This window comes from Trypanosoma cruzi, genomic scaffold (genome assembly GCF_000209065.1).
Source record: "Trypanosoma cruzi strain CL Brener 1047053516789 genomic scaffold, whole genome shotgun sequence".
NCBI classification, from domain to species: domain Eukaryota; phylum Euglenozoa; class Kinetoplastea; order Trypanosomatida; family Trypanosomatidae; genus Trypanosoma; species Trypanosoma cruzi.
In genome coordinates, this window is record NW_001849461.1 from 64,466 (window position 1) to 92,261 (window position 27,796).

Consider the following 27,796-nt stretch of genomic DNA (forward strand, 5'->3'; position numbering starts at 1 on the left):
CTCCCACCCAAAGGAAGATTCCGGTTCTAATTTCTCCTCTTTTATTGGCTTAGGCGCAAGAGAAAATCAAAATTAATTCCCTGTGGTGCCCAATTCGTGTTCCTTCGTCTCTTGAATGGCCAGCAATAACCGTTCAAGAAACTGCGCCTTTTTCTTCCCGTGTTTCTTCTCAGCCTCCCTCACAATAGCTTCGGCCTCGTATGGACGGTTGTATATCATACAGTAAAGAAGGGCCTGAATCGCTTCAGAAAGAACCAGCTCAGTCTTGTCGACAGCGCGAGCGTAGCCCATCGCATGTAAAGCCCCTTGCGGGCTACCAGCCCTCACACATATATGAATAAGCAGGCTGAGCATACGAGAGGACAAGGGCTTCTGAAGCGGAATACATTTGGGAAAAGAATGGCCTACAGAACCCACCGAAACGGCAGATTCCGTTCGCAAAATACGCCCCTCCACCTCGTCCTGTACTAAATCGGTCGCCCAACTCAGTGCGGAGAGCCAATGGACCGTGGCTATCCTTCTCCTCTTCAGCGTCTCCGGCGTAAACTGAAAGGCTGGCATAGACACAGCACGATTGTGTGCCAACACACACACAAGTACCGCTTCCATGGCCTCCCGTGTTAACATGGTCTTGGCTGGCACAAAGGACTTTTGAAGAATGTCTACAACCAGTGAGACCTGCTTTGCTTCCCGCATCTGCAATACAAGTGCAGTGGCCACGTCACAAGGCAATGGGCTTGGCGACATGGAAAGTAACACAGAAGACGCAAGACGCCACTCAGATTCCTCTGAACATTTCCGCAATAAAGCACCCGCAACGAGTGAATGACGTAACGCAGTGGTGGCAATAGTACCACGGTACATGGAAGCTGCCTCACTCAAAAACTTTGCCGCAAGCTTGGCCGAGGGAAGCTTGCCTATTATAGTCGCAATAAGAGGTACCGCCGTCTCGGGCGCGTTTTCGAGCAGTTGCAAACTTTCACTAAAAAAAGGTGAGTTCAGAGGTGATACCTCCAGCTCCCTTCGTGTTTTTTTCTCCATTTCGGTCTTCTTCGGTAATTGTGGTGTACTGTTGCCTGAAATTTTCAAAATGGATGCGTCTTGAGCCGTCACCAGCCTTATAAATGCCTCCCAGGAAAAATGCCGTGTTCCCGATATAAGAGCCTCCGTTTTTTCTTGCGTTGTGTAGGTTGTACTTGCCACTAAATGTGTGAGATACGACGTACACATTTCGTTTGACAAGGCTGTCTCCCATGGTGCTGACGCCACCACGTCATTTAAAATAGAAAGAACATGTTTCTGCTCGGGTGTTGGACCATTCTTGTCAATTAACAATGCATTTGCAGCAGTAGAGACCGTCGATTCATCCGTCCCAATGGGTCGAAGACTTTGAATGCACTCAGGGAGCAAGTTGGGTGACTGTGTGTGTACATGACCAAGCAGTGCCATGGCCGTCTTCCACAACGAGGGAGTTGCACAGCAACCAGCCGCATCTATGGGCATGTGGATTGTCAGCTTCCCATTTGCTTGACTGAGCTTCAGGAGTGAGATGGCGGCCACCCACTGACGTTGTGGTGCCAAAAGACGCAATGCGGATATCGTCATCCGCGTCGGAACAGCATTGCCATGCGCGAGAATGGCCTCGGAATATGTTCGCAGGGCCGCCTTCCATGGAACCGGGTTTCCCGAACCGTTACGCCTCACGTACTGGTTATGTAGTAGCATACGTGCGAGAAGAGCGCGGTATGTGACAAGAGCAATCGGCTGCGAGTGGTAAGCCGCATCGATCAATGCGCACCCCTTTTCCCAAGTGACGGAACGGACGGCACGTGAAAACATATCCGGGCGACGCAAAAAGAGCTCTCGGTGCTCGTGATAAAGCGGTGACATGTGCGTCTTGGGACTGCGCTCCAGGCGCTTGAGGAAGTCCTCAAAGGTGTACCCCGAGTTCACAGACGGCATGACGCATCAGGAACACAGCGTGAGGTCTACCCACCCACTCACACCCCCAACACACAGACGAGTGGAAGCCTGCGTGCAGCACAAATTTAAAAGTATGAAACAACAACAACGAAAAAAAAAAACGATGCGCCAACTGGAACAAATTTACCACCCACCCAATACGTCTGCGATGAAAACCGGCAGGCAGTAAACCAAAAAATTCAAAAAAAAAAAAGAGACACAAAAGGGAGGTGCAACAAATTCACAGCCACTCATGCAATCCCACCCACCCTTCCACACACACACAAACGCAAATCGTTTCGAACCTTGCCGCTACCATACGCGGTAAAATAAGTTCCAAGGAGGAACTCGTTCCTTGCGTTCTCGCTTCTCATTCAACTGGTTCCAAAAGAGACGGTGCTCGGAGGCCGTAATGGCAAGGTTAAAGAGTGAAAACAACAAGACGCCCAATGGCGTCGCATAGCTCATTGCCAACAACAGCGTACTTTGAACTCCTTTTGACTGCCACACTGCCATTATCGATGGTGCGCCACGGCTGATGCATGCCCACATGCTAACAGCGTTCAAGACATACATCAGAATCTCACATGTATAGTGCGGTTCCATCACGTATTTAAACAGATACGCGTTGGGGAAACGATAAAAGAAGCCTGATTTCTCAACGCATGCCTCACCACCGTAATGCGCATCATGAGAGTGTTGTTTCCTACCCGACGCTGTTAAGTCAAATAAACTGGACGGAGGAGTTGATTTATCCCGCAGCCGTGCCAAAATTCCATGATGGAACATCTGCAGACTCTGCAGGAACAAATGAAAAAAAAAAGATACAACGGTAGCCGTCAATAAATAAATAAATGAACGGCTCGCCTCAACGCTTCTCGGAAAGTGGGGCACATCACCAACAAAAAGCAGCGTTTGAGTGACACAACAAACAATGGGACTACTGGAAATGGCAGCAATCACATAAAAGGAGCATCCTGCAAGTGCAGCAAACAAAGTCACAGTATCCCTCGGCCCACCTCGAAAGCAATGAACGCACTGACACTCCCACAGGCGCACGGCACAGTGGATAAAGAATGCTACCAATGGCAGCGCTTCATAATAGTTTAATGCATCAATTGACAAGACCCTCATTGTGATCACGGGTAACGGCCTTGAATGCAGCTGCCATATCAGGGAAGAAGAGACAATGCCTGTCACATAAAAGGCAGAAAAACTACGCTTCCGACTTAATCGCACGCGACACAAAATGGAACATTCAAGCGCGCCGACAGCAACTGCGATAGCCTTCCAAAACCAACTTCCGTGTGTTTTGGAATCTCCCATCGCCTTGTGACCAGCAGACACACATTTTTGCACCCCATCACCAACGTTATTCTTATTACCATCCACAGTTGCTGCTTCTACCGCATGGCGGCCACCGTAGCGCGCCATGTTGCGCAGATGGGGCACCAAAACACGCAAAAGAAGAACCAATAAAGCCATCACCCAGTACGTGCACGCCCCACATAAAAGCAGCACGCACGTGGTGTGATGCATTGCCCTCAACAAAAAAGCCTGAGAGAATACCAGGGCCCCCCCCACGCAACTCAGTCGTGGCGGTTATTTGTGGTAATTCCGCTAATCGGCAAGAAGATGACTCTTCTTCCCCTACAATAAATAAATAAATAAATAAATAATTGACAACACAAGAACATACATACACACATACATACATACAAAAATACCCTCTCAATCGTACGAATTTTTGCCCTCAGGCTCCCAACCATCTCTTCTCATCTATTTCTCATAGATAAATCAAAACAAACCAAGGAGGATAAAAGAAATTGGGGCAAGAACATATATATATATATATTTGTTTGCACCCACTCGTCATAGCTTCATCCTCACACAATTAACTTTTCTCCTACCGTGGGAATAAAGAAAAATGTCTACTCTCTCCTTTTATGCTGCTGCTACGATACCAATGACGTTCTCTTCAGAGAGGCTGGTCCCGCGCACTTGCGGCCTCATCTTTCCTCAGTACGCACACGCAAAATCAGTGGAACAGACAACGGCCCCTGCGCTGCGACTCTAACTCTTCCCCACCTACCCACCCCCTCAAATTCCCTTTTGCAGAAACTACACAAACAGCAAAAAAGCGATGCTCCAATAATATTTCCTACCCCTCCCCCCACCTGATCCCATATTTCCCTTTCCTTTTCCCCTAATTTCTACACGACCACTAAATTGGTGCAGTAAAGGTGTTAAATGCTGCGGCGCTAATGATGATGCTCTGGAGGTGTTTGGCGGCGAATGTCTGGCTGTGGATCTCCCGGTTCCCACAAGTAGCTTGCAAGGAAATTGGAGCCACCCCAACGGACCTCCAACTTGTTCTCCGCTACTTCCTCACGCAACTTTTCGTACCGGATCGCATGATCTGGGTCGTCCAGGTCCAACTGCCTAAAAAAGGTATTCGAGTACAGGGCCCGTTTACCCACGGTGGCAACGCGCGTGCGTTGGGCAAATGATAAGTCAAACGCCCAATACAACAAAAAGGGGAAAAAGATTCCATACATGAAGAAAAGTTGGCTCTTCGAATCCTTCACTTTTCCAAACGGTTGACCCCACCAGCCGGGGTTGATGGCAATGGGGTAAAACGCAGGAATGTTGCCGTCGCCATGCTGTCCTGGAACGCGTGCGTACTTTCGGCACACACGCGACATCATGGAGTTTCGCCTCGACTGCATTCCGGGGCCTCCGCACCTCAAACGATGTTTAACACCTCTTCCACCTCACACCCTCACTGAAAGGGAATGAGCGCAGCCACCCAAACAAAACAAAACATGGGAACAGAAATAATATTCGATTCAATCAAAAAGTAAAAAAGAAAAAAAAAACATAAAAAAAAGGCATAAAAATAAAACAAATGGGTCACGGAAAACTCACATTTTACAGCAGATGCCGCACGCACCTTTTGTCACCATGCCAGTAGAAAATGAAAACGCTGTCGTACACGTATACAAATACAAGCACAAATACACCTGCGTCGCGAGAAAAAAAAAAAAAACGTAAAAGAAAGAGGAAACATAAATAAATGTAATAACAGCAGAACCAAAAATAAAAAATTTCTTTTCCTTTTATTTCCTCACATCAAACGCAAACAAACAATCAAAAATGTAAAAAACAAACAAACAAAGAAGGCATCGTCAACCCATACACAACTCGGGTTGCAATTCTCTACGCATAACTAAAGGCAAACATGTGCAAAACTCTAAAAGAACCAATCTCGCCCAGTTCAGCTTCCTTGCAACGTCAACGCAGCGCGACGAGCCAAAATTGCCACGTTCCAAACAAACCAAAGATGTATAAATAACAGGTTATAAAGGCATCATTGTTGGGGTGTTCCTACAGGTCTAGAAGAGAACAAATCAGCATCCATGGAAATATCACGAATGATTGATACCGGAGCACTTCCAATATCTCTGCTTTGTCGACTACGTACACTGCTCACAGGTGGTGGTGCCGCCGCAGACGATGCCACCGGCCGAGGAGGAACGGTGGTGGGCGCGGGAGGAGGAACACGGTATTCCACATGGATTAAATCCTCATCCCTTTTCGCAAGACGTGGCGGCGTATACATAGGCTCCATCTTACGGTCCTCAAAATTATGCGGGGCCATGTACGGCAAATACCCGGTATTATTTAAACTGGCTTGTTGAAGATGCAACCGAACACGATCGTCCACCGCGAGAGATATTTCTGAAACAACATCCTTCAAAAAACCATCCAATTTGGCTATAGTTTGCGCCTCGGTGCGCTTCGCATGTTTTTGAAGCTTTGGAGCCAAAACACTCTCCACAAACGAACGAAGGGCATCTTCAGGAAAGTCCACAGAAACCTGGTGGCGAGAAACTCGATGTAACTTCTCATGCGACCGCAACTGCAGTTGTTGTTTGGCCGACAAAGCCTCGGATGCAGTAACTCTCTGCTCCAATTCGCGTCTTCTTTCGGAAGCTTGTTGGAGAAGTAGCCTCTTAATCATAGTCAAATCTTCTCGCTGATGATTCATGCTTTGCGTGAGGGAGGCGACAGCTTGCTCCAGTGCACACAGACGGTCGTTGAACCCTCGAGAAACTTCCGCTGAGCCGCCAGCCTGTGCCGCATACCCAGGAGTCACAGTTTCCGATCGCTCCTGTGTGATACCATACGAAGGAGTTCTATTCATAGCAGTACTACCTTGTCTTTCGGTAGGATCACGTAGTGTCGGTGACGTGGTTTCTTCATCCTCTGCATCTTCTTGTTGAAACACCACCGTGGGTTCCTGTGGAACGTAGAGTAACATGTTTTTATTTGGTGTTACTGTCTTTATGGGGTGCAGAGCACGGATATCCTCATCCAGTTCTTTGAGTAACACACTCATACGTGCCGGTGATCCTTCCTTATTTTTGGGTAAGGTTAACTCGGTGCTGCGAGCGGCTCGAAACCGGGTACCAGGATCATTGGCAAATAGAACCACATTGTTCATATACGTAGGCCCTGGGCCAAACGTCTCTAATATCTTAACTCGAACAAACAAATGCTTCGGTGGAATCGCATTAGGCAACTTCCACACTTGTGTTCCGGCACCGGAGACGGCCTGGCATATCAGCTGCGCCATCATGTCCTCAGTAGACTCACCGGATGCAATCTCCACCGTCTTTGGGTTTGTGAGGTAGTCATGCCAAACATGCCAACCAACATAACGCAGAGTTGGGTGATGAGGAGAAAGTTTTAACGTTACATGTTGCGGCGCGTCAGAAGTAATCCAAAGAAGGTCCTCGCGCTCCACAAGAAGATTGGAGGCCGCACTTGCAACATGGGCTGCCTCGTGCGAAACCTCTACCACTTTGGCCCCATTTTCGCTCAGGGCCCAGTTCTTCATCCTGAAGACCGGATATGCCCTTCCTTCAGTTGACAATGAATGGGGGGGGAAAAACCGCATGTATCGTTTTGTGTTGATTGAGCGGAGTGGGGAACATAAAAGAGAGCGAGAGAGAGAAAGGGGGAAAAAAAGGAAAGAAATTGCTTTCGTAGAATAAACCAAAAAAAAAAAAAAAAAAACGACAACCATAAAAAGAACAGCTTAAATATCGCGCAAATCCAAGACCAAACAAAATAAGTAATGATGATAATGAAACCACGGTGCAAAAATGACAGAAAACTCCTCATACACATGAGAACATGAACAGTCGAACAAAAGTATCGCCGCACATGTCATTATTTATAAAATACTTTTTTGTTTGTTTGTGTCCCTGTGTAAAGGGTTAGATGTCTGTCTAAAATACATATACGGAGGCTAATTACACATTGCAAGCCGAAAAGATGGAAATAATAAAACAACAGCAACAACAATAAGGAGTTAGAGACCGCACACTCCCAAGTTGTCACACACGCAGAAATAGAGAGAGAGACTGTCGTGTAAATGTCACTATTTTCCCACTTCATTTTTCGTTCGGTCTCTTTGTGCTGTCAAAGTCCTTTTCCACCCGCAGCTCTCCCCTTCTCCCTCTCTCTCTCTCTCTCTCTCTCCCAATTCTCCCTTCCATTCGGCGTTAAAGAACAGGAAACACAGCCTTGTTCACGCAAATATATGTGCGTGACATGTCTTCTTGAAATACCACTTCTTCTCTCTCTCCTCCTTGTTCAACCTTTTTGTCTTTCTTTCTCTTCTACACACAATACACATGTCGCCCAGGAACGGGCCGACCCATGATTTGCGGCGAAAGTGATCTTGCGTCGGAAGAAGAGATTTTTGGTTCAGCAGCTGAGGGTGGTGATGGTGATTCACATCCCATTTCATGCTGACGCTTTCTGTGTGCCAGAAATGCAAAGTAGTTTGCTTGAGAGGCCAATACTTCGCCACACCCTTTATCTCGTTTTACCATCAACGCTGCGTTCGGCAAGAGGTTTGGTACACTGGCTATGTAGCTTTGGTTATGGATTGTACCTGGAAGGGGAGCAAAACTTGGCACCACCTGAAACCACTGCTTCTTCCCCCCAGCTACCACTGGCCAGCTGGGTTTTTGATCGGCAGGCATCGTAAAATTTCTGACCTTCACCATGCGTTTGTTTTCTGGCAGTTGCGGGTATTGAATAATGCCTTTCTCTGGCTCCTGTCCAGCATAAATCGCACACATCTCGGGGGTAATTATGGGCGGCTTTTCTACCCCCTTGGAAGCGTTCTTTCGAATAAAGAGGAGCGGCGGAGGTCCCGCTTTGGGTTTTGGTGCTTCAATAGGCGTTTCCTCCCCAGCAAACGCCAGTTCTTTGGTTTCAGCCACCTTTTTTATATCTTTTCCCCTGGTCCATCGGCGTAGGCTTTTCTTTGCATTGGAGTCAGGGCCTGGGGGCCGCGACGTCAATTTCGGTAAATTTTTTCTCTTTGAGCCGCTTGTGTCATTCGTAGAAAAAAATGCTGATGATCCGCTTAGTATACTTGCATGCGATCCCGAGAGATCACCGGCGGCGCGTCCGTGCCTATTGCCTGTTGCTGTGGAACGCTCGTGTGATTGGCCACTCCCAGCATACTTGCGTGGGTGAGATGCGGCACTCTTTTCCTGAGAGGGACTCTTCTCAATTCCCAAGCCCTGTTTTGTGAGGCGTTTCTCTGGTGGCAGAAAAGAACTCATGGGTGGCAGTTTCGCCACCACAATGGATGGCAAGCAAAGGGCGTGCATCTGCGTTGTACGGGCAAGCATCAGAATCGAGTTTTGTAACGACTTTGGTAAACTGTTAAATTCCGTCCGTATGGTCAAGGTGGGAATAGCCCAGAGCTCGACGGTGTTGGTCGTCTCCCATCCATTCGGCCACTTCTCCAAAAGAAGTCCTTCCCATCCACCACCGACGGTGCAAATAAAGTTCTTTGCGGGGTTCGGCGGAAGTGGTGGTGTGAGTTCATGCTGCTCGTCCGGATAAATGACGCCACTCGAGAACTCACCCTTGCTGTTTCTGTGAAAGAAATGCCATTGGAAGTGTGTGGTCTCTGCGTTCCCAAACGCCGTTCCGGAATCTTTAAAATGAGGACTTTGCACACCCAGGGTTTCGTTAGGAGAATGAACAGCTAAAGTTCCCTTTCCTTTTCCGCGCCCTGGGGGAGCAATTTTGACATTCTTCTCTTTTTTGCCCTTTGTATTTGTATTTTCCACCGCCTCTTCGTCCTCGCTGGCGGGAGGCGACATTGGCAGCGTTGTTGTGCGGTTGAAATTGCGAGGATCCCGCACGTCGCCTGACACCACCAAATAAATCTCCCGAACGGATTGCGCGGGGTCACATATTGAGATGCACCGTTCCACGACACGAGGTTCAGCAGCATTTGCAATGGCGTTAAGATGGAGAGTCGGCATTTCCCTCAGAAGAGGCACTTTGGCGAGAGCATCGGGAGATATTCGCATAGATTGACGTATCTGAGCCGTGAGCCTCTCTCGGACATAAAGAAAGAGCTTGGCGTCGTCCAGCAAAGCATCAACAAAACGTTCACCTTTGATCTTGTAAAACAAAGCGGCACGACTGAACACCGTGCATCGGTATCGCAACAGGCCCGGCAAAATGTGTGGCTCCTCTCCCAAGAGCACAAAACGAGTGCTGAGTGAGAAGTTGTTGTCGGATTCATTTGGAGAGATAATTTGCTTCGTGCCGGTTTCATATCTCATGTCTGCTCCAGTCTGTTCTCGTTGAACATGGCCCTCCACAAGACAATAGACATCACCAGGGCGATCCCCTTGTTCAAAGAGAATATCTCCTTTTGTTAAAACTATTGGCACAAAATCCTTTGCGTACTCCTCAATCAATCCATCAATGCGGCGGTAAATCGGTACACGTGACATACACTGAGGCATGGGGTAATCACGCAACAGATGCTCCATATTATGTTTCTTCAGCGCGTCCAAATACGCGTTTTTCATGTGCTCGTCTGCATGTTGAGAAAAAGTGGATTCAAATTCCTCACGTTTAATCACCCAGACAATACACTGGGAGATGGATCGGTATAACTTGGTGAAAACCTCCCTTCCACCGTACAGCCCACCAAACCCCTCACCGACCGCCAGTCTTGAGCGTCTCACAGGAACGTTCGGTTCATCGGAAGAAATGATAGCATCACAATTACCGGAAATAAGTATGTACATGGCATCTTGTGCAGGTGTGCCAACGGAAACAATCGGGTCTCCTGCGGAATATCGGTAACGAACAACAATCTCCGCAACTTCCTCACAGAACTTCAGATTTCCCAGTTTACGAAAAAAAGCAGAGTGCTCCCAAATGAAGTTCCCTTGTGGCTTTAAACCCTCATCATCACACAATACACACGGCCCACGGGGGCGCGGGCGAAAAAAATGTCCTTTTCCCGATTTTTTCTCTCCACGTTTCCGCAATAGAACAGGCAGAAGTAACAACTCCAACGTTGCACGAAGACGTTGAAGGCGAAATGACTCATGCCATGCGCGATGAGCTAGTACGTTCACAATAATCGCATTCCACATGCATGCTCGCTTTAGACGCGATGCAAAAAGAACCGCACTACTGCCTGTACGCAGCCGACCCAGCACCTCAGTCAAATCCGAAATAGACGACTCTGTCTCCTCAGTGTTTGAAGTTGAAGTGAGCGAACGTCCGGCAAAAGCCGCCACCCCGCTTTCCCCCGTGCCGTGACGAAGAATCTGGTTTTCAAAGGCGGTGCCCTCGACAGCCATAAGCGGGTACGTTTGAACCATGGCGACTGCCCTCTCAAGGCCTTCAGGCACACTGCCTTTGGTACGAAGGCTGCTAACTTTGGAGCTCCTACACGAGGTGGGGGCAGAGCGTAAAGAAATGCCGCATTCCGTGTCAACATTTCTCGAGATGGAAATAGAGCAATTTCGTAATGAGCGGCGCCTGGAGAAAGACATTTCCAAATTTTCCAGACGGTCCACAGGGATCGGCGGCACAAAAGACATCAACACCGCTTCACTGGCAAACTCATCATTTTCCGGTTGAAGAGGGGCGTCACTTTCCTTTTTCTGCTCACTTTTTTCTCCTTCTTCATCGTTCTTCTGTTGAACACTTTCATTTGGTAAGACCTCACTCATTGTTTTCCAACCGCTTCTTTTTTTCCTCTTCTTCTTGGGAGTGCATGCCAAACAAGAGAGAAAGAGAAAAAAGAAGAAAAAAAAAAAAAAGCAAGCACACACACACAAAAGCAATAACAAAAGAAAACGAATACAGTGAAAACAATGCCCGTCACCAGACATGAAAAGGGACCCATACACATCACAAATCACGCCAAAAAAAAATATCCCACTGCATAAAGGCGAAAGAAAAGAAGAGAAAAAAAAAGACCACGAAAAGGCGCATGTATATATATATATATATAACACCACAGTCACATCACCAATGCATTTTTCTTTAAATATTCTTTTTTCGTAATCAAAAGAAACCAACTGCTACGTCAACAGCTATATGTCTCTGCATCAAACAACGGCGCATATAAATATACATGTATGCAATAAGTACTCATCTTGTTTCCTCCGTGTTCTTTTTTTTTTTTGTGCGTGTGTCTCTCCTTTCAATTTTTTCTCTTTTCCCCCCCCCCCCCCCTTCCTGTTCTTATTCCGTGGACTCTCAAAAGCAGCAACCCCTCTCCCCTCCTTTTTATAAAGTTATGGGAGTCGCGTGTGATATTTGGAGTCCCGTCTAGTCAAGAAAACAATTGTGGCAGCAAAAATGCATTAAAAGGGCACATTCATGAACTGCCTTGCTTATTGCTCACAACCGTCATAGAAACCGGCTACGGCAAACCATCCTCAAAATCGGTGCCGCCCAATTCCTCATCTTCCAGGGCAGCACGCAGAGCAGAATCCATCTCTTCGCGATCCACTTTTCTTCGCTCCTCCTCGAGCTCAGGATCAGCTGCGGTGTAACGCATCGACCGCTTGGCATCATTGTGTGTGACGTTGAGGAACTGAATGCGGCGCTGCAGGGCTAGAAGTGGTTCAGATGTGGAATACACATCCACGGTGTCACTGCTGATGAGATGACCCTTCTCGTGGTCGATTACGGCGTCAATGACACCGTCACGAATAGCTTTGGCAATAATGTACTCTGCATCGGCAGGATTTTCCATGGAGAGTTTGAAACAGATGTCAGGTATACTAATGCGGCTATACGCGTGACAAATACGGCGCAGCCCAGTCTTGATGACATGCTGCCGTACCCTCAAAATTAAAGAATAGGTGCGATCATGCTCAAAAATGTTCTTGTGCTGCTGCAGAATGGACATGAATCGACTCAGTTGCCCAAATCGCACACAGGAGGCAAGTTGCAAGTACGGCGAAAGACTCTCCCGCATATCCTTCTGCAAAAAGTCCGAACGGGGCGGAATCTCACCCAGCAGCAACTGGACCACGAGCGCAAGTTTGGTCGCCGCGACACGAAAGCCAAACGCACGCTCAGGAGCCTTGCGCAGAGCCTGCTGCAGGCACTGGTTCGCATCCACGTACTCAAGCCGAAGAGCACGCGTGAGTCCAACGTAGTAGAAGTAGCGTGCCGCCTGATTGTTGGAGCGGTGCGGCAGACTAATCTCACAGGTGGCGATGACACTTTCCGCCATATCGTGCTGGTGAGTTCGTGTCAGAAAGGCCAATATGTCGTTCAGGATGACCTCTTGTCCCAACTCGTCGTGACGCACACATAGCGCACGATAGAGTTTCATGAGACGCCCGAGCAACTCGCCATTTGCCTGGTTGGGCGACTGCGCTGGATGCGCAGGTGGAGTCGGGACAATAAGCGGCATGTCGCACAAGAACAATTCACACAAGTCACGCGCGGCAAAAGGCAAATAAGTCAAAAACCACAAGAAATGGATGAGCTGCTCCTGAAACAGAAAAAAAAAAATGTTGGATAATTGTGCCCGTTGGAGTATACACACTTACACACGTGTTTGCGTAAGAATGGGCAAAAAAGGAAAAAAAGAAAATGCAATAAAAATAGATGCATCCAATCAAACCCGACACGCAATTCCATAACGGGCCATCACAATCAACAGTTTAAAGGATACCCACCATTCATCCATAAAAACAAATTAATGACAAAGGTGAGTCACAGTTGATGCGGACCCACAGAACGCGTCCCTGCATTCATGAATTAATCGACGTGTTTGTTTAACTTCATATATTCTTCTTTTTCTTTTCTTACACCTCCTCCCCACCGCATTCATCATGCCGCACCATCACCACGCTGTTGTTTTACTCCTTTCATTCAACAAGCCGAGGCTGCGTCTCGACACAATATGGTGGCATACCCTCCCCATATGAACAGTGATAAAAAAAACAAGTGAGAATGCAGACACCAACCACCCCGCCTTCCCCTCGCCGTCCCCAGCACCGTCATCATGTGTGGTGGCGGCGGCGGCGGCTGTAGGGAGTTGACTGCGATGAAGGTGCCGCAGATGTGGACGTAGCGCGGTCAAGCCACGCTTCTGCGCGTTGGCGTTTCTTCGACATGCCTTTGCGATTCGACTCGAGTATTTCGGCGAGGTCTTCGCCGTCCACTTCAGCTGAACCTTTCTTACCACCCAATGCAATGTCATCGACGTTATCATCATCATCATATTCGTCGTCTTCGTAATCCTCTTCCTCGTCGTCCTTGTCGAGATCATCGTACGCCGCTTCGTCGTTGCTGCCCCACTCCAAGTCCCCGTCGCTCCCAACAAAGTCAAACCCATCGTCTTCATCATCGTCTTTGTGATGCCCTTCATTTTTGTCACTGTCGTTGCTCAGCACTTCCTCGTCAAACTCCACAGGCTTCTCTTTGTTCCGTTTCTCCTTTTTGGACAGTTTTTTTCTCTCTGTTTTTGTGCTCTCGCCGTTGACTCCGCCACTCGCTGTGGTTTTGGGTTCCCTCAGCATGCCAGAGGGTCCAAAGAGCGAGGCATCAACATCCTTAACGCGTAGCGCAACATCCGCCTCCCCGCTGGCGTCACCCCATGTGGAGCGCACCTGCGAAAGTCCATCAACAAAACGCTGGCGCTGAACGGCGTAGCGGTGAAGGAAAAGTGCGGAGACATCCACTTGCTGTGCACTCGCTTGAATAAAATACGGATCCGAGGCACTAGGAATATTTGGGGCGTGCACAGCACGACTGAATACAGACATTCCTGTGCTCATCTCCTCCTTCTTCGGTTGCGCCTTGGCATCAACAAACATCGTGAGAAAATTTGGCAACGTAAGCTCGTCCAGCGGGTGGCTATCAAAGACAACGTCCTCCTGAAACATCAACATCACCGCCAGTTTCACAACCGATGGATGGGAATGTCGTACAAGAGTCCCAAGGGTCCACAAGGATTCTTTTGTGGCTTGTGAAAATTGCGGCTCCCGGTGCCTCACATCATAACGCTCCGCCTCATCCGTAGACCGCTTCTTTCGCGTTCCCAAAACCAACGCACGCAGACGCGGATGCGCCTGGAACAGTTCGCCAACCATAAGCAGGATGGCACACACCACAGACTCCTTAAAATACAGCGATCGTTGTATCAGCCGGTGTGCAAAGGCCGCCAATCGTTCTTCATTTTTGTCCATACGCAGCGCCTTGTGCAACATGGAAAAAAAACCCGCCATTTGTGTGGAATGGGAAAGCTGTTTCGGTGATATCAACAGGAGATTGTACAAGGCCCGATACCAGCGATTCCGAAACTCCTCCGTTGCACCCTTTCCCTGAGCTATAAGCTGCAAAAGAGAAAGAGTCGCTACGCGCTGCATGAAACTACCCGTGTTGGCAAGAACAAAAAGTGCATTTAAATGCTCTTCAAGTGGTGCAATGTCTGTACCAGCGTATGGAAATGCACGACGCAAACCTACGAGGATAGCGGTTGTCACGGAAAGATCCACCGAGGCATTCATCACAAGTTGGCGAAAGAGAGAAAGGTACGTTTGAACACTTTTCAATGCAAGTTTTCGCTCCTCCTTGTTGTACACAAACTGATTCATAACGTTAGCAGCGTACTTCATCGTGTTTACAGGGCAATTCTTCATAAAGACAATTTTTTCCAACTCCACAAACAACATCGCTTGGTGCGTAGAAGATTCCGTTAGGAGGGCAAGCAAGTGATGGTACGCTTTATGTGCCACAGAGGAAGCAGGATCGCCAAGCTTATCAACAATAATTGCCATAGCCACATGACGGCTCTCTGCAATACTACACATAAGTTTCCCCACAACCTCTAGCCACGCTTCTCGTCGCTTCTGCAGTCGGTCCTTCAGCATGGCCTCCGCAAGTGAAAGAAACTGAGCGTAGGTGCGCTTTAAGTAGTCTTCAATGTACCAATACACCAGAACTGTCTTCCGGTCCCTCGCATCCGTTGGAAGCGTCGCAAAAAACTGCGACACAAAGCGCTTCAATGGGCGACGGGGCAGTAGTTTGGGCCAAACAACAGCAAGGCCTTTGAGAGCCGCCTCGTAGTGGTGTGTGTCGGTGCGTGCTGTGTCAAAAAGAAGATTAAACCCATCCAAAAAGAACATAAAATCCACGTCGCTCAGCTTCACTGCAGCAGAGGCAATCTTATCCGCCGTTGTTCCACGGGAGATGAACTGTGAGTTGTACCAGCGTCCCTTGTCCTTTTGGCTCTGCGTCGTCTCGGCGTCAAGGGCTTCCTGCGCTTCGCGAAACATCGCGTCCATATCATCCTTTGAAACCGCACTGTTTGCAACCTCCTTTAGGCTGCAGGAGCGCAACGGCAGCGGCCGCTCGTACCATCGCTTGTGGAGGTCCAATAAACTCTCAGTTAATGCAGACATCGCCACTTCCCTTCCCTCCCTTTTTAAATATATATTTTCCCCTTTTTGGAGTATGTGGTATGTTTGCTCAAATCCAGTGGCTGCCAGACAACAAAATACCCCCCGACACACACACACACAAAAAAAAAAAAAAACTCTTTTTTTTTTTCTTTTCTTTAAATTGTTAGACAAGTTCGGCAGCAGTGACAAGTGGGCAAACGAATAGCGGGAAGAAACAAGACACAGAGTAATTTTTATTTTTATTTTTATTTTTTTCTTTTTTCTCATATTTGGTCGTTTGTTTCATTTACTCGCAGTATGTTGAATTGTAGAGAGGAACCGGGAGCATTGGGAAGGTGAGGCCGGGATGAGACGACAACTAAGCAATGCCACATCCAAGAAAAGGGCATGCACACACAAACAGGAAGAGAGAAAGAGAGAGAAAAAAAACACCTTCTACTTTACTTCATTGAAGATTTTAGCGCTGCGAGACGCGCCTCGAGCTCCTTATCGTCCTCCGCATCCTCCTGCTGCTTTGCTGGCAACATCGAGTCCGTGATGCCCATTTTGCTTTTAAACTCTAATCCAACCTCGTCCATCACTTTCTGAATCTCGACCTCTGTTTCGTCTTCCTCTTCGCCATCGTCGTCCATCACATCGTCAATGACATCGTTCATCATCTCCTCCTTCATTCCCATCATCTCATTTTGCTTCTCAAACTCCCGCATGACCCGCTGCATCTCGGGTATGTTCATTCTGTTGTTCATGCCACGCATGGCCTTCGCCACACCCTTCATCGCGGTTGCCATCTGCCCAGTAGACTGCATTGTCTGGATACGAAGTGCGACGCCCTGGATTTGTGTACGCATGTGATACATCTTTTGTTGATACTTCCGAGTACGCACCAGGTCACGTGCCAAGATACGCACCGAGTCAATCTGATCCTGCTTTGCCATCTTCTTCATGTCGATAACAATTTTACGTTCCTGGACTTGCAACTTGTTCCGCTCACGATCAATATCGCGAATGGTGCGGTCAAGACCGCGCTTGTACTTTCGCATCGCCTCTTGCGGCGTCTCGCGGTGGAAAAGATCTTTTATGAACGACATGGTACCTCCAAATGTATGCGCAGTGTCTAATCAACTGGATGGAACCACGGCAAAAAGTTGTCTCCTCCCTTCGTTCCTACTTCTGCCGCCTCGCCCCTTCTTTTCTTTCCTTCTTATTGTCTCTGTGTCGTGTTAACTCGCCGTTTCCCCCACCTTGTGTGTGTATGTGTGCAGCGGAAGCGGCCAGCCAAGAAAAAAAGCGAGGAAAAAGACAACGTGGATGAAAGAGAGAGAGTAAAAAGTAATTCAGTGCGTTTCCCTCCATTTTTATTTTGTCTCTGCTTTTCTACCCCTTCTGTTCATGGGGTTTACTCCAGGCACGGTTTATCCGACCTTATTTTACCCTTCGCTTATATCAATGCCCGTCACACAGCTGGGACTACGGCAGTAGATCAGCGATGCGCCGCGCACAAACGACAACATGCAGAGGAACTGTGCTGGCAAAACCCCGTGTGTACGGTACAGAACACCGCGACGTCGTGTAAAAGGGTGCCGGTCCGCGCTTCACCGTGATGACGGTCACGACACGATCCGTCTTCTCCTCCACCGTCTGCTGCTCTCGCTTTTGCGGGTTGGCCTTCTTCCACCAGTCTTTCGGCATCGTCGTTGGGCGATCCCCCGACACGGCACGCATCTCAGTGACTGTGACGGTGCCCTTTACCATCGCCGGGCAGAAGCCTGAAAGACGCAACTCCTTCAGAGCATCCCTCGCGTGGCCAATCGCCTCCCCATCATCGGTGACACCAACAAGAAGAACACCACCCATCGTGGATGCCATGGCAGCAACGGTATGCCGAATACGCTCAAGGTTCACAGTGGAGTGTCTCCTCTGCCCCGGAGAAATGTCGTCCGCACTGTCCTGCCACCTTTCAACCTTCGCCTTGAATTCAACACAAGTCCCCTCAACAAGCGTTGGAATCTCTTGCGGTGATGAAACCGTCACGGGTGACTGACCCTCTCTCCCGCGTAACTTCTTCAAGTGAACCGAGACTGTGTCGGTTAGCGCAGTGAACAGGCGCTCCCCTGCATTGTCGGCAGGCATCTCCGTATACTTGCCATACCCGCGCAGAAACCGCGCACAACTTGCCTGCACAATCTGCAGAACATCCGAATATGTTGAAAGGGATTCCATAAAGTTGTTTTTATCTCCCACTGCTGTGCAACTAATAATAGCCGCATCTTCAAAGGCAACAGAAATCAATGCCTGTCCATCAATCACACTGCGCTGATGCTTGCAATAAACCTTATGTGCCCGCAATACCACCCGGACACAGTGATCAGGCGGGAGACGCAATAACGGCCTCGCATCATGCGACACTAATTCTTCTTCATTCAAAAAATACTTCGAATCATCCACCACGCGATCGCTCCTTTCACGCTTTCTTGAATTTTTTTTTTTTTCTTCCTCCAGCAAAGAAGGTATTCCCAAACGGCTGACAAGCGTCCAATGAGGAATACTCCGCCCGTCTTGGAAAAATGGGACCGCCACGTAAGCGTAACGCGAAGTCAGCGCCACAATGACTCCAATAAATTCCATTCCAAACACATCCACATGAAGAAGACGCTTTTCAGTAAGGCGCATGGCAGCATCGAGGATGTTCTCACTGTTCACGGTATTGCGACCGCTACCAACTCTCTCGTTGTGAACTTTGGCATATCTTCTCTCCGCATGATACCAACCGCCCTCGTTGAAGATGCGGGCCGTCATCCATGCAGCTTTCCTCCAACGCCGGCGTGCGAGTCGCGTCGTATTTGCGACATCCTCATTGTCCTCTACCGCACCCGCAGCAGAAGCACTGTTATTGTCCGTGATGTCTGCCGACGTCGAATGTGGCCGCAGGCAACTTCCCTCCACCCGATGGGGCACCGTGGTGAAAGAAGAGTAACGCGAAGAGGGCGTGATGCTTAGACGCACCACACGTACCCCGTTCTCCAATAGAAACTCCGGCGGAGTCTGCGTGTACTGCAGTGGGTCAATCGGCGGGCACACACGCGGCACTGAGCGGTCAAGGCACAGCAAAAGCATATCCTTTTCCCGCCGACTCCACCCCGTGTGAGTTTCACTCGGCCCGTGCAGGAGGCGCAGCCGAATCAACACGACGTCTGACCCGTCAGAGCAGTTGGCTGCTGCTGCTATTACGTTAGCCACAGCCTCCTCCGTTGCAGCGGCTGACACATCACTGACGTCACATTCATGCATGCGGCAGCCTTGACGCATTTGTCTCAAACACCCTGATTCCACGCAACACGCCGCAGCTTCTGTTGGAGAGCCACAAAAACAACAGTTCAGCCAACACATGCAGAAAAAATGCAAAATGACAAGCAAAAAAAAAAAAAAAAAAAAAGGGAACACAGAAGTCAGACAACACAAGCGGGTAGAGAGATAAAAAGAAAAAACAAATAAATAAAAGAAAAAAATATTCTACAAGAGAAATATTTTTGCTTTTCACATGGATTCAAGCTATGCATTTGTATGTGTGTGTGTGTCCATGTCATGCGTGTCGCATTGCTCAATTAAACCCTGCGGAAAATGTGTACTTTGTTTCAAGATAACGTTTCAGACGACACTTGGCGTAGACTAAAAAGTCCATTTCTAGCGCCGAAACCGCCTCCTGAAGCAAGGCCCAAATGCCCCAAGAGAGATGCGATGCTAATGTAAGAAGTTTGACAAGCCTCACCCAATGTGCAATTGTCCGCTGCTCTTCCTCCTGTTCTTCTTCTCTGTTTGCCGCACACATAAAAAAGTGACTCTGCCCAGGAATGATCTCACCCAGTTCTCTGCAACGTGCGTCTTCACGGCATTTATTTAGCTCCGCACGCATTGCCTTCCTGTAGATCCCTATGAATCTTGACATTTCCTCATCGGAAGGAAAGTACCGGTCATAGTCACATTCCAGCCCCGCGTACTCATTAAAATGGTTGGCAATGTCAAAAAGAAAATAGTTTCTCTTTACGTAATCAAAGTCAATTATTTTAAGCATCCCATTCAATCTGTGACGCATAATATTTGCGCTAAGAAGGTCATTGTGGCATACACTCTCCCCCAGACTTGATGCGTGACGGAGAAGCAGTTTCCGCATCCACGACGCCTCTCCCTCCAAATGCCTGGCGGCCTCTTCATATTCCGCCCGTTTCTTCGCAGACACCTTCTTGAGAACTCCCTCAGACAACATCTGCTCCGCCCACTTCGTCAGTGCATGTAGGGTGTAATTCTCCTCGCGATCAAATCGGCACGTGCCAAACTCTGCGGAAGAGTTGCTTCCAAGCGTCACGCCGACCGCGTCCCAGTACGCCCGCTCTTCCCCCGACAATTGCGGGTTTTGGTGATCGCACTTGGACTCTAGTGTGGCCCGCACCTGGAACGCCGCCACCTCGCAGGCCATCTTACTCGCCTCTAATGACATCTCCGTGAATGGCAGCACCTCGTACTGGTTGAAGAATTGATAAATAAGAAAGTTCGCGCCACGCACGTAGGTGGGGATAAAAAGTGACTGGTAAAAGAACTCGCTCTCGCGCGAAATCACACGCTCCGTTTCCCTTCCAAAGACCCGCACCACAACAGAGCGGGTATGATCGGATGGGTGATGCGCACGGAACAATTCATTCGTAATACCGCCCGAGAGACGCTCCACGCAAAGATCCCCGGCCGCCGCATTTTCTTCAAGCAAATGGGAACAGCGCGTTTCCGCCCCATCGCAGGTCTCAGCGGAAGCAGAATCTCCACCAGCCGCCACACAAAACCCGGACGGAAACAAAACATCCGAGCAGTACAGCAACACCACGTCGACAATGGCAGCACGACGCAAAGAAGCATCATCCGGAATCATGCGTTGCGTCGATTGAATCCCCGCCTGCTTCATAACGATGGAGACCGAACGTGAGTTGTCCCCCCCCAACTGCATCCTTTTTTTCCCACCAAATAAATAGTAATAATAAAAAAGCAGGCATGCAGTATAAAACACACACAAAAAAAAGAGAAAGAAAAACGCACCAGCAACGTCCACCTCCAATCACCAACACCTTCAATAAATGTCCCATTTCTTATACGGGGATCATTGATAACTCAAAGCAATGCAAGGAAACAAATAGCACACACAGAGACAAAAAAAAGATTATGTTTCTGGATAGCAAAGAGTAGCAAAACGTTATTATTAATGTTCTTTGCTTCATTTTAGTCCAAATGCAATTTATGACCGTTGTCCCCATCCGTACCACCCAATTCAAACTGCAGCAACAGACACCATAACCAGCAGTACAAGCGGCAGCAGTAGTAACTGCGGCGCACGCACTCACCAAGAGAGCTCACCGCCGTCTGATGCGCAAGGCAAGGTGTCACCATTCCCCACTTCTTGTCCCTTGATTCGACAAGCTGCATCTAAAGCAACAACGGCAATAGTAATTTTGACAGTTTCCTCGCCCTCACAAAAACGGTGCCTGCCCGTTCACGTCACCAATTTCAAAAACTCCACACCGTGGGCCGGGGGTGACGTTGACTGAAAATGATTCCTCGCCTACGTACAGCCCGCTTTTACCGGGCGTTCAAAGCTCTCACGCATGCACATGCGAAACAAGACGTGAGTGCCAACGTGCCAAATAGCACTGGCTGCACAGCGTTCATTCTTGCATTGGTGGCGTCGCTTAGGTAAGTAAGTGAGTAAGATCGTCTGCATGGAAAAGGCGGGAAGCAAGAAATGGAGAAAAATTCGGCGTGCAAGAAGCATACAGCCAGCACGGCTCGACGGCATGCACCCGCAGGCAGAGAGTGACGGGAAAGTTCGGAATTTAATGGGTGTCAGCAGAAGAAATCAATACCCTTTTTTTACCTTTAAGAATCTTCAAGCTGTACTTATCTGAATCTGGATAAAAGCAAAAAAAAAAAAAAAAAACATGACACCATAATAAATCTGTTTTCCTTATTTTAGCTCCTGTAGGCACCGTAGTCCGTATTCCCGAACTGGCAGGTCGGTTGTCCTTTTTAAAACATGCTGGATGAGGTCCGCGTCTTTTTCACGGAAGGCATCATCAATAGCCAGTCGCGGCTGCTGCAAGTGCATGAGCCAGTCTACTCGTCTAGTGACATCATCTAATTTTGGTATGAGAAGCAACGCGCTTTCCACCCGCGAGTGGAGAACGAACTGCTCAACAAATGGCTGGTAACCGATAGACGGTCTGGAGGTGATGCGGCCGCCCAACACCCCGCCGAGTTTCTCCGCCTCTGCCCATCTCCCAGTGTCACAAAGGGCACATAACTTTGTATAGGTATACTTCTTCTCGCTGACACGGTACTTGGCTCGTAATTCTTTCGCTTTCCCTTCGTCGCCGTGTGTGAGACAGAGATAGAGGGTGTGCCCAACGCTACTTCGAAGAAAGCGTGGGTCAGCGTGCTCCGCTGCAAGACGTTTTTGAATTTCTATGAGCTCAAAGTGCATAGAGAGCCACCGCCATTCCCCGTCGCTCGTCTCGGCAAAAATGGGTGAAAACACCGTCGAAGAGATCTTCGTGGCGGTGGCGGAGCCAACCTCTCCAAAACTTCCACGGACAATGCGTTCCACCTTTCGACACTCCCCGAGTGCAGCCAAGGCGTCATCTAGGGACGGTGGCGCTAATGCACGAAGTATGGACTCGAGTTGTGCATCAACCGTTGTGAAAGTACGGTTATCACTTTTCCCATCGGGAGGCATATAAAATTGTTCTGCGATCGTCTGAGACGCATTTTCGTTTAACAGCGCCTGCGACCGCCCTGACGACTCTTGTTTGGCTTTACCCTTGCCCCCTTCAAGCGCACGTGCAATGCAGCTACGTGCACAGTAAAGTGCGATATTGAAGTCAAATTGCTTCATACATATTCCATTGATAAGCGTTCGCCATGCCGGCAACAGCCGTGCCCCGAGCAGCATCCATGCCAAAACCGTTGGATGGCCCAATAGCACGTTGAAGAGCTTAGAATGATCCTCCACCGATGATATAGCATAGATAAGTGCTAGATGAATAAGATCGGCGTCGTCGCCAAGATCCGCCCAATGTAACGCAAGTTCCCACTGGCCAAGTAACAAAAACATCACAACCTTTCTGTGTACACTAGCGTCCTCCTTAAGAAGTGCAATGGCCAGTGCGCTGCGACCACTACGGAATGCAACTACGGAGCTTTCCACGTAGCTGGAACCGGGATAACGCTGGAGAACATCTCGGATGTGCGCGTAAACGGTGTCGTCATCCAGTGAGGAATCACGTACTTTATGGCACGACCACTGTGAAAGCAACCGCAATGGCTTCGTGTTGAGCGCATCTGCAACATCGAATGCCAATTGGAAGCAACATCGATTAGCCAGACGATCTACCAGCACCTGAGCCTCAGAGGGAGCAAGTGAGCGCATCTGCTCCAGCCCAGAGAGCATGCAGTATTGACGAAATGAGAGCGGTATTCGGCAGCCAGGATAGTTTCGCACAGTGTGGAGCACACGAAGACGCCGCACAATGTCTACAAAGGTGTCCGAGTCATACAGCCGATGCACCTCATTCGAGAAGGAAGCTGCGGCCAACAGTAGATGCTGCTGATCCGGGGAAAACTCATGCTCTGCGGCATCTATAATCTCGTCAATACTCCCAGCGAAGCCCCCACCGCCCCACGTTGACAGCAATCGACACACTGTGGGCAGGCAATTCTTTCCGTCAGCGTAAGCAGCGACCAGTTGGGCAGAGAGAGATAATGGTTTGATTCGGCACAAACTAACAAGGCTCTTCGGTACCTGTTCGAGAAAGTAACAGGATTTCTCGGTGATGACTCGAATACCATCAATTTCCGATACGGTGACGACATGGCCACTGCCTTCGCGTTCCCAATCAAACCTTTCGTACTTGACCGATGCCTCCGGTAGGGTTGGCATAATAAGAGAGAACATTGGCGCAACAGTGGGGGATGGGTAGTACTCGTGAAAGACAGCATCATTAAAGTGGAGAACGATAAATGACGACCCACACCACTCCATTTTTTTCGGCCTTCGACTACGTGAGCCCAACTTAATAGAGAATTCCACAGATTTCAGGTTGCTCGACAATATGTGCAATTCCGCTCGGTCAGTAAATAGTGCGACTTGCAAGCCAGAGTGGTTTAATTTCATTGCCAAAACTCTTCCAGGAATTTGCTTCTGCACCTTTTCCTTCAAGCCATGGTTGGAGGTAAAGACATGTAAAGTGCTATTCCCCTTCTGGAGCCGCGACCTGCTAGTCAGGTAAAACACTGTATCACCCTCATCATTCCATTCTGCTGGAATAAAGTCAAGAGTGGTGGGGAGGAGTCCAGCCTCAAACTGCACGGGATCCTGCACCTTTGGGCCCTGACGCTCCACGTGCATCAGGCCCCGCATCCACCTGTTTTCATCGATGCAGAACAATCCCTCGGGATGCATACATGTAAGAAATGTTGGAGTAAGATAACTACCCGCGGGATGAGAAGATGGGGATGTAGTATGATCTCTCAGCCGGATTATGCACGAGGATGAAGAGCCGTCTGAATTCAAAGAGGAACTTCCCAAGTGAATAGCTCCAAAGAAAACGCAGGCTTGTTGATCCGTTAGTATGACAAGAACCTCCTCCTTCGTCCATCCCATGTCGATAGGTAAACCCGCTTCCCCCGGAAGAGACAGACTCGTCTGAAACTCACCAGCGCTCGTGTACACATGCACCCTGCAGGCCACCTTTCCCTCATTATCACCAGCGTTGGTTGGGGGCGGTACGGCATGAATGACAGCGACGGATCCCCCAAATGGAGCTGCACACACAAAAGCACACGTGGCCAGGGAAAAGGGTGACATTTTCTCCACAAGTGGCTCCTCATGCGCATCCCAGAACATGCGATCATACAGTATTAGTTTTCTGCAGTACAACTCAGAAGAAAAAGGGAACCATTCGCCCAGTCGTTTCACCATCACATTGCGCCTCCCCACACACTGGAGGAGAGGCACCCTTTTCTATCCTTTCACACAAAAAAAAAAATATCCGTGAATGTTCAAAAAATATGGTACGCAAATGCACAGCAGAAACAGGATTTACGGCGAACAGATCAAATAACAACGTTCCTTACAAAAAAAAAAAAAAAAAAAAGCTTGCATTTAGAAGATATGCGCACACTTTGAGGCTCCAATCTTTTAAAAAAGGAGTGAAAAAGCCGTCACAGCACCCCAAACTATTTGCATGGGAAATTATTATACGCGTCCAAGGCAGATAAACACAACCGCAGCTCCAGTGTACTCCACTTCTGCGGACCCACGCATGGCATCTTCTTTGCCAGCCGGGGCCCGGCAAGCCGCAAAACATCCGCCAGCGTCATGCCCTTTACAGCCAAGAAATGAATATAATCATGGCGTGGGTACACCAGCCTTGTGTAGAAGTCTGAGAATAACTGCAGCTTCTTGTCGTCGTCACCTGCCGACAGGAGCAACGACCGTGGTGGCGTTTCGCACAACCACACGTAACAATCCTCCAGCCACCGGTAAAACATATCAACAAGAAAACCCAGAATGTCCTCCTCACGCCGAAGCGAGCCTAAAGTCAGCGTGTTCCAATACCGCCCGGGCACAACCTTGAAAACACGTCGCGGTTCAAATGAGGATCCATTCCCGTTGATGGCAAATCCAGCCTCCCTGAGTGCGCGAAACACGGCTGCGGTGTGGTGCATCAACTGCGCAAAGTTTTTTGATGCAACAATCACATTGCTAAAGAAAACATAAGTCTTTACTCCAGCCCTCGTCAGCTGACGGTTCACCGTCTGCAGTAATGCATAAACATCGTCCCGTACACTTCTTTGCCCCGGAGGGCCCTTTACAAACCGATAACCACGCAACTCCTCCACGGCAACTCGCGCTCCGTTCCCGCAAGCATTCGCTGCTGGTGGGAGCAGAAAAGCGCTGAGCCGCTGCGCCTGGTCGGAGAGCGGAATCATGCGCCACGGAGCACGGATATCAATGGATGTGACAAGAAGGGTGTCGTCCCTCACACAACAGCCAAACCGCGTCAAATCATCCATTTGTGCGGCCACCGGCGGAAAACACACGCTGGCGACGAGACCACGGTGAAGCGCGGACCAATCCATTACAATGCCGTCCTCATACCACTCGTGCTCCCACGCCATACAGTACACACCTTCGGTTCCGTCAAGCCCTTGCAGTGCCTCGATATACCTTTCCTCCAATGCATGCGTAACCCAACTGTGCATGACTTCCCTTCGGAAACACCCGTAAGATGCAACGATGGCTAACCAAAAAAAGACAAAAACACAAGAACAAACGTTAATTAAGAGAATTATGCCTCACGCAACAGCAGCAGCCATCCTACAACCATCTACCCACACATAAAAAGAACGCCAAGTAAACAAACAACACAACAAAAAGAGAAGTCACAGGCGCAAGAAGTTGTTTCCTCAGGAGGCGCACAAGCACAGGTACATACACACACGGAAGAAACAGTAAAACAAAATAAATGGAATGCACGCATTGCCCGCGAGCAAACAAAAAGGGAAAGTAGAGAAAAAAAGGGAGGAAAGAGAAAGAAAACCGCACCCCAATTGTACACATGTCAACATCATAGCCCAACTGATGTCCCATTTCTTATACGGGGATCATTGATAACTCAAAGCAATGCAAGAAAACAAATAGCACACACAGAAACAAAAAAAGATTATGTTTCTGGATAGCAAAGAGTAGCAAAACGTTATTATTAATGTTCTTTGCTTCATTTTAGTCCAAATGCAATTTATGACCGTTGTCCCCATCCGTACCACCCAATTCAAACTGCAGCAACAGACACCATAACCAGCAGTACAAGCGGTAGCAGTAGTAACTGCGGCGCACGCACTCACCAAGAGAGCTCACCGCCGTCTGATGCGCAAGGCAAGGTGTCACCATTTCCCACTTCTTTTCCCTTGATTCGACAAGCTGCATCTAAAGCAACAACGGCAATAGTAATTTTGACAATTTCCTCGCCCTCAAAAAAACGGTGCCTGCCCGTTCACGTCACCAATTTCAAAAACTCCACACCGTGGGCCGGGGGTGACGTTGACTGAAAATGATTCCTCGCCGACGTACAGCCCGCTTTTGCCGGGCGTTCAAAGCTCTCACGCATGCACATGCGGAACAAGACGTGAGTGCCAACGTGCCAAATAGCACTGGCTGCACAGGCTTCATCAGTTCCCTTGTGGTGTCGCTTAGGTAATTAAGTGAGTAAGATCGTCTGCATGGAAAAGGCGGGAAGCAAGAAATGGATAAAAAATATATATATATATATATATACTTATGTTTAGAAGAGTGCATACTTACGGGTACACAGTGAGAAGGGGTAGAAGGGCTCGCTTATTGCGTAAAATATCGCAAAAAAAGAAATATAAATAAATAATATTTTTTATTACCCAATGCTAACTCGGCCGCGGTGGAATAAAATACAGTTCACAACTTCCATTTATATAATTCCTTCGATTTTTTATCAAATTTGTTTTTGCTGGGCTCAAGCACACAGTCACAAGATGCATCCCGTCATGAGTGAAAAAGGAAAAAAAAGAAAAAAAGGTATTCAGGGGAATCGTGGATCCTTACAGAGAAAAGACCCAAAAGAGTATGTGTTGGTGTGTGTGTGCCACGCCTGCAAGCACCATCCGCCGACAGACAAATAAACGCCTACCCACAAACACACACACACACACACACTCTCTCTCTCTCTCTTTTTTTTTTTTTTTTGTTATTCCTCTTGTCAATTTCATGCCCTCACAGGAGTTGAAAACTCACACACACACAAAAAAAAAAAAAAGGGTGAGGCGGGACGCAAACAAATCACATTTTCTGCGAAGTGCGAGTAAACCGACGCATGCAACGTGCGCGAGTCGCTGAAAAATAAAGAGTTTTGCATAAACGCAGGACAGTAAAAAAAAAAAAAAAAAAGGGGGTGGGGAAGGGTGTGAAATAAAAGAAATGCTCC

At 48.6% G+C, this 27,796-nt stretch overlaps 12 protein-coding genes across 12 annotated transcripts, besides 28 other annotated features; all 12 read right to left on the reverse strand.

Annotated features, from left to right (window-relative positions):
• Positions 1-8,875: part of a sequence feature (heterozygous, non-Esmeraldo-like haplotype) that runs on past the window's edge.
• Tc00.1047053508355.120 (hypothetical protein, conserved) lies at positions 73-1,962 on the reverse strand (the record flags this gene model as incomplete). Its single annotated transcript, XM_816012.1, has 1 exon — positions 73-1,962. One exon carries the CDS (start codon positions 1,960-1,962, stop codon positions 73-75), a length of 1,890 nt encoding a protein of 629 aa, XP_821105.1.
• Tc00.1047053508355.124 (hypothetical protein, conserved) lies at positions 2,275-3,501 on the reverse strand (the record flags this gene model as incomplete). The annotated part of the gene is made up of 1 exon (XM_816002.1): positions 2,275-3,501. The coding sequence occupies one exon, from the start codon at positions 3,499-3,501 to the stop codon at positions 2,275-2,277; it is 1,227 nt and encodes a 408-aa protein (XP_821095.1).
• Positions 3,617-3,641: a microsatellite.
• Positions 3,656-3,682: a microsatellite.
• On the reverse strand, positions 4,224-4,691 carry Tc00.1047053508355.127 (hypothetical protein, conserved; the record flags this gene model as incomplete). Its single annotated transcript, XM_816004.1, has 1 exon — positions 4,224-4,691. The coding sequence occupies one exon, from the start codon at positions 4,689-4,691 to the stop codon at positions 4,224-4,226; it is 468 nt and encodes a 155-aa protein (XP_821097.1).
• Positions 4,818-4,871: a sequence feature (A-rich).
• Positions 4,994-5,068: a sequence feature (A-rich).
• Positions 5,102-5,143: a microsatellite.
• On the reverse strand, positions 5,333-7,054 carry Tc00.1047053508355.130 (hypothetical protein, conserved; the record flags this gene model as incomplete). The annotated part of the gene is made up of 1 exon (XM_816013.1): positions 5,333-7,054. The coding sequence occupies one exon, from the start codon at positions 7,052-7,054 to the stop codon at positions 5,333-5,335; it is 1,722 nt and encodes a 573-aa protein (XP_821106.1).
• Positions 7,476-7,512: a microsatellite.
• Tc00.1047053508355.140 (hypothetical protein, conserved) lies at positions 7,653-11,045 on the reverse strand (the record flags this gene model as incomplete). Its single annotated transcript, XM_816014.1, has 1 exon — positions 7,653-11,045. One exon carries the CDS (start codon positions 11,043-11,045, stop codon positions 7,653-7,655), a length of 3,393 nt encoding a protein of 1,130 aa, XP_821107.1.
• Positions 8,876-18,509: a sequence feature (areas merged during assembly that could not be assigned to a particular haplotype. This can correspond to areas where the two haplotypes were merged or to regions with more than two copies in the genome that were merged during assembly.).
• Positions 11,095-11,135: a sequence feature (A-rich).
• Positions 11,270-11,294: a microsatellite.
• Tc00.1047053508355.150 (proteasome regulatory non-ATPase subunit 3, putative) lies at positions 11,744-12,748 on the reverse strand (the record flags this gene model as incomplete). Its single annotated transcript, XM_816015.1, has 1 exon — positions 11,744-12,748. One exon carries the CDS (start codon positions 12,746-12,748, stop codon positions 11,744-11,746), a length of 1,005 nt encoding a protein of 334 aa, XP_821108.1.
• On the reverse strand, positions 13,344-15,746 carry Tc00.1047053508355.160 (hypothetical protein, conserved; the record flags this gene model as incomplete). The annotated part of the gene is made up of 1 exon (XM_816016.1): positions 13,344-15,746. One exon carries the CDS (start codon positions 15,744-15,746, stop codon positions 13,344-13,346), a length of 2,403 nt encoding a protein of 800 aa, XP_821109.1.
• Positions 13,539-13,632: a microsatellite.
• Positions 15,976-15,999: a microsatellite.
• On the reverse strand, positions 16,187-16,834 carry Tc00.1047053508355.170 (hypothetical protein, conserved; the record flags this gene model as incomplete). Its single annotated transcript, XM_816017.1, has 1 exon — positions 16,187-16,834. The coding sequence occupies one exon, from the start codon at positions 16,832-16,834 to the stop codon at positions 16,187-16,189; it is 648 nt and encodes a 215-aa protein (XP_821110.1).
• On the reverse strand, positions 17,214-19,133 carry Tc00.1047053508355.180 (hypothetical protein, conserved; the record flags this gene model as incomplete). Its single annotated transcript, XM_816018.1, has 1 exon — positions 17,214-19,133. One exon carries the CDS (start codon positions 19,131-19,133, stop codon positions 17,214-17,216), a length of 1,920 nt encoding a protein of 639 aa, XP_821111.1.
• Positions 18,510-18,517: a sequence feature (areas merged during assembly that could not be assigned to a particular haplotype. This can correspond to areas where the two haplotypes were merged or to regions with more than two copies in the genome that were merged during assembly.).
• Positions 18,518-20,529: a sequence feature (areas merged during assembly that could not be assigned to a particular haplotype. This can correspond to areas where the two haplotypes were merged or to regions with more than two copies in the genome that were merged during assembly.).
• Positions 19,159-19,179: a microsatellite.
• Positions 19,345-20,736, reverse strand: Tc00.1047053508355.190 (choline/ethanolamine kinase, putative; the record flags this gene model as incomplete). Its single annotated transcript, XM_816019.1, has 1 exon — positions 19,345-20,736. The coding sequence occupies one exon, from the start codon at positions 20,734-20,736 to the stop codon at positions 19,345-19,347; it is 1,392 nt and encodes a 463-aa protein (XP_821112.1).
• Positions 20,530-20,741: a sequence feature (areas merged during assembly that could not be assigned to a particular haplotype. This can correspond to areas where the two haplotypes were merged or to regions with more than two copies in the genome that were merged during assembly.).
• Positions 20,742-20,951: a sequence feature (areas merged during assembly that could not be assigned to a particular haplotype. This can correspond to areas where the two haplotypes were merged or to regions with more than two copies in the genome that were merged during assembly.).
• Positions 20,952-21,608: a sequence feature (areas merged during assembly that could not be assigned to a particular haplotype. This can correspond to areas where the two haplotypes were merged or to regions with more than two copies in the genome that were merged during assembly.).
• Positions 21,609-24,058: a sequence feature (heterozygous, non-Esmeraldo-like haplotype).
• Positions 21,748-24,759, reverse strand: Tc00.1047053508355.200 (vacuolar protein sorting protein 16, putative; the record flags this gene model as incomplete). The annotated part of the gene is made up of 1 exon (XM_816020.1): positions 21,748-24,759. The coding sequence occupies one exon, from the start codon at positions 24,757-24,759 to the stop codon at positions 21,748-21,750; it is 3,012 nt and encodes a 1,003-aa protein (XP_821113.1).
• Positions 24,059-26,259: a sequence feature (areas merged during assembly that could not be assigned to a particular haplotype. This can correspond to areas where the two haplotypes were merged or to regions with more than two copies in the genome that were merged during assembly.).
• Positions 24,915-24,934: a microsatellite.
• On the reverse strand, positions 25,017-26,045 carry Tc00.1047053508355.210 (hypothetical protein, conserved; the record flags this gene model as incomplete). Its single annotated transcript, XM_816021.1, has 1 exon — positions 25,017-26,045. The coding sequence occupies one exon, from the start codon at positions 26,043-26,045 to the stop codon at positions 25,017-25,019; it is 1,029 nt and encodes a 342-aa protein (XP_821114.1).
• Positions 26,260-26,956: a sequence feature (areas merged during assembly that could not be assigned to a particular haplotype. This can correspond to areas where the two haplotypes were merged or to regions with more than two copies in the genome that were merged during assembly.).
• Positions 26,957-27,097: a sequence feature (areas merged during assembly that could not be assigned to a particular haplotype. This can correspond to areas where the two haplotypes were merged or to regions with more than two copies in the genome that were merged during assembly.).
• Positions 27,097-27,117: a microsatellite.
• Positions 27,098-27,543: a sequence feature (areas merged during assembly that could not be assigned to a particular haplotype. This can correspond to areas where the two haplotypes were merged or to regions with more than two copies in the genome that were merged during assembly.).
• Positions 27,197-27,232: a sequence feature (AT_rich).
• Positions 27,504-27,528: a microsatellite.
• Positions 27,544-27,796: part of a sequence feature (areas merged during assembly that could not be assigned to a particular haplotype. This can correspond to areas where the two haplotypes were merged or to regions with more than two copies in the genome that were merged during assembly.) that runs on past the window's edge.